The sequence below is a fragment of the Pteropus medius genome, unplaced genomic scaffold (assembly GCF_902729225.1).
Source record: "Pteropus medius unplaced genomic scaffold, Ma_sr-lr_union100, whole genome shotgun sequence".
In the NCBI taxonomy this organism is placed as follows: domain Eukaryota; kingdom Metazoa; phylum Chordata; class Mammalia; order Chiroptera; family Pteropodidae; genus Pteropus; species Pteropus medius.
In genome coordinates, this window is record NW_024356436.1 from 1 (window position 1) to 1,126 (window position 1,126).

The 1,126-nt window shown below is 42.9% G+C and overlaps 1 protein-coding gene and 1 non-coding gene across 2 annotated transcripts; both read right to left on the reverse strand.

Moving 5' to 3' along the window:
* Window positions 1–16: 16 nt before the first annotated feature.
* LOC120602282 (eukaryotic initiation factor 4A-II-like) lies at window positions 17–984 on the reverse strand. The gene is made up of 3 exons (XM_039862387.1): window positions 794–984; window positions 570–702; window positions 17–294 (listed from the first exon to the last, which is right to left on the reverse strand). Exons 1-3 carry the CDS (start codon window positions 887–889, stop codon window positions 140–142), a joined length of 384 nt encoding a protein of 127 aa, XP_039718321.1. The 5' UTR covers window positions 890–984; the 3' UTR covers window positions 17–139.
* LOC120602283 (small nucleolar RNA SNORD2) lies at window positions 396–464 on the reverse strand. The gene has a single exon (XR_005652678.1). It is a non-coding gene; the product is annotated as a small nucleolar RNA SNORD2 (small nucleolar RNA).
* Window positions 985–1,126: the final 142 nt, after the last annotated feature.

A 1,126-nucleotide genomic window follows, 5' to 3' on the forward strand; every position in this document is an offset into this window, starting at 1 on the left:
CTATTTAACTTTCAACAAAAACTCCCTGCATGCATGGACAGTTAAAAGGAGGGCTCTCATAGGACCAATTTATACTGTTTTAAATTCTTCACAGTTGTGAAACCTGAAACCTATGCAACACGCAAGCAGTTTTTTTGAACTACACTATCAATACCTGTTGAGCCAGTTCTCTGGTGGGGGCCAATACTAGTGCTTGGGTCTCCTTGAACTCAATCTCCAACTGTTGCAGGATGGAAATAGCAAATGTGGCTGTCTTGCCAGTACCTGACTGAGCTTGAGCAATCACATCATACCCTAAAAAAAGTAGGATACATATTTACCGATCCCACACCAAACCGTCACTTCTAGTTCACACCATGTATTCCATTTGGAACATGAACTATGCCCAAATAATTAAGTGATCAGCAATGAGTATTCTCTTCATTTCAGGTCAGTCCCGAAAGATGATTGCCATCATTTCACTTTAAGGAATACAAACAGGTGCTAGTCCCCCAGAAGTTATTTTCCCTTTTAATGGTCCAGGTCTATGTAAAACTGAATCGTTTTTAAAAAGTGCTGAGTTCTTTTACCTTTAATACAAGGAATAATAGCTCTCTGCTGAATAGCTGAAGGCTTCTCAAAACCATAAGCATAGATGCCCCGTAGTAGAGACTCCTTTAAGTTCATATCGTCAAAGTTATCAACAATTTCATTCCAGTTGCTCTATAAATTTAAAAAAAAAAAAAGGGTGGGGAATAAATAGGATGAACAAACTCACCTTTCCAGAGTTTCAAAATCCACACACATTTCTTACCTCGATGACACCATCGGGGTCCATTCCCTCTGGGCCGCCATGTTCTCTGCAAACAAGACCACTACAGTTAAAAAACATATCCCTTTCCCAAGACATCCTAACTGTACATTAGGAGGACAGCTCTTTACAACCAATCTCATCAGGTTACCCTCCCCCAGCACGTGTCTAATCTCATCAGGTTACCCTCCTCCAACACGTGTACACATCCCAGTAAAAGAGCAAAAGCTGATAGTGCAGGGCCCGATATACTACGCGCCTGCCCAAGAGTTGAGAACCAGGGACACGCAGAAAGCCCCACGGACGCCGGCCCTCCTCCCCTAACCCGTGCGCCAG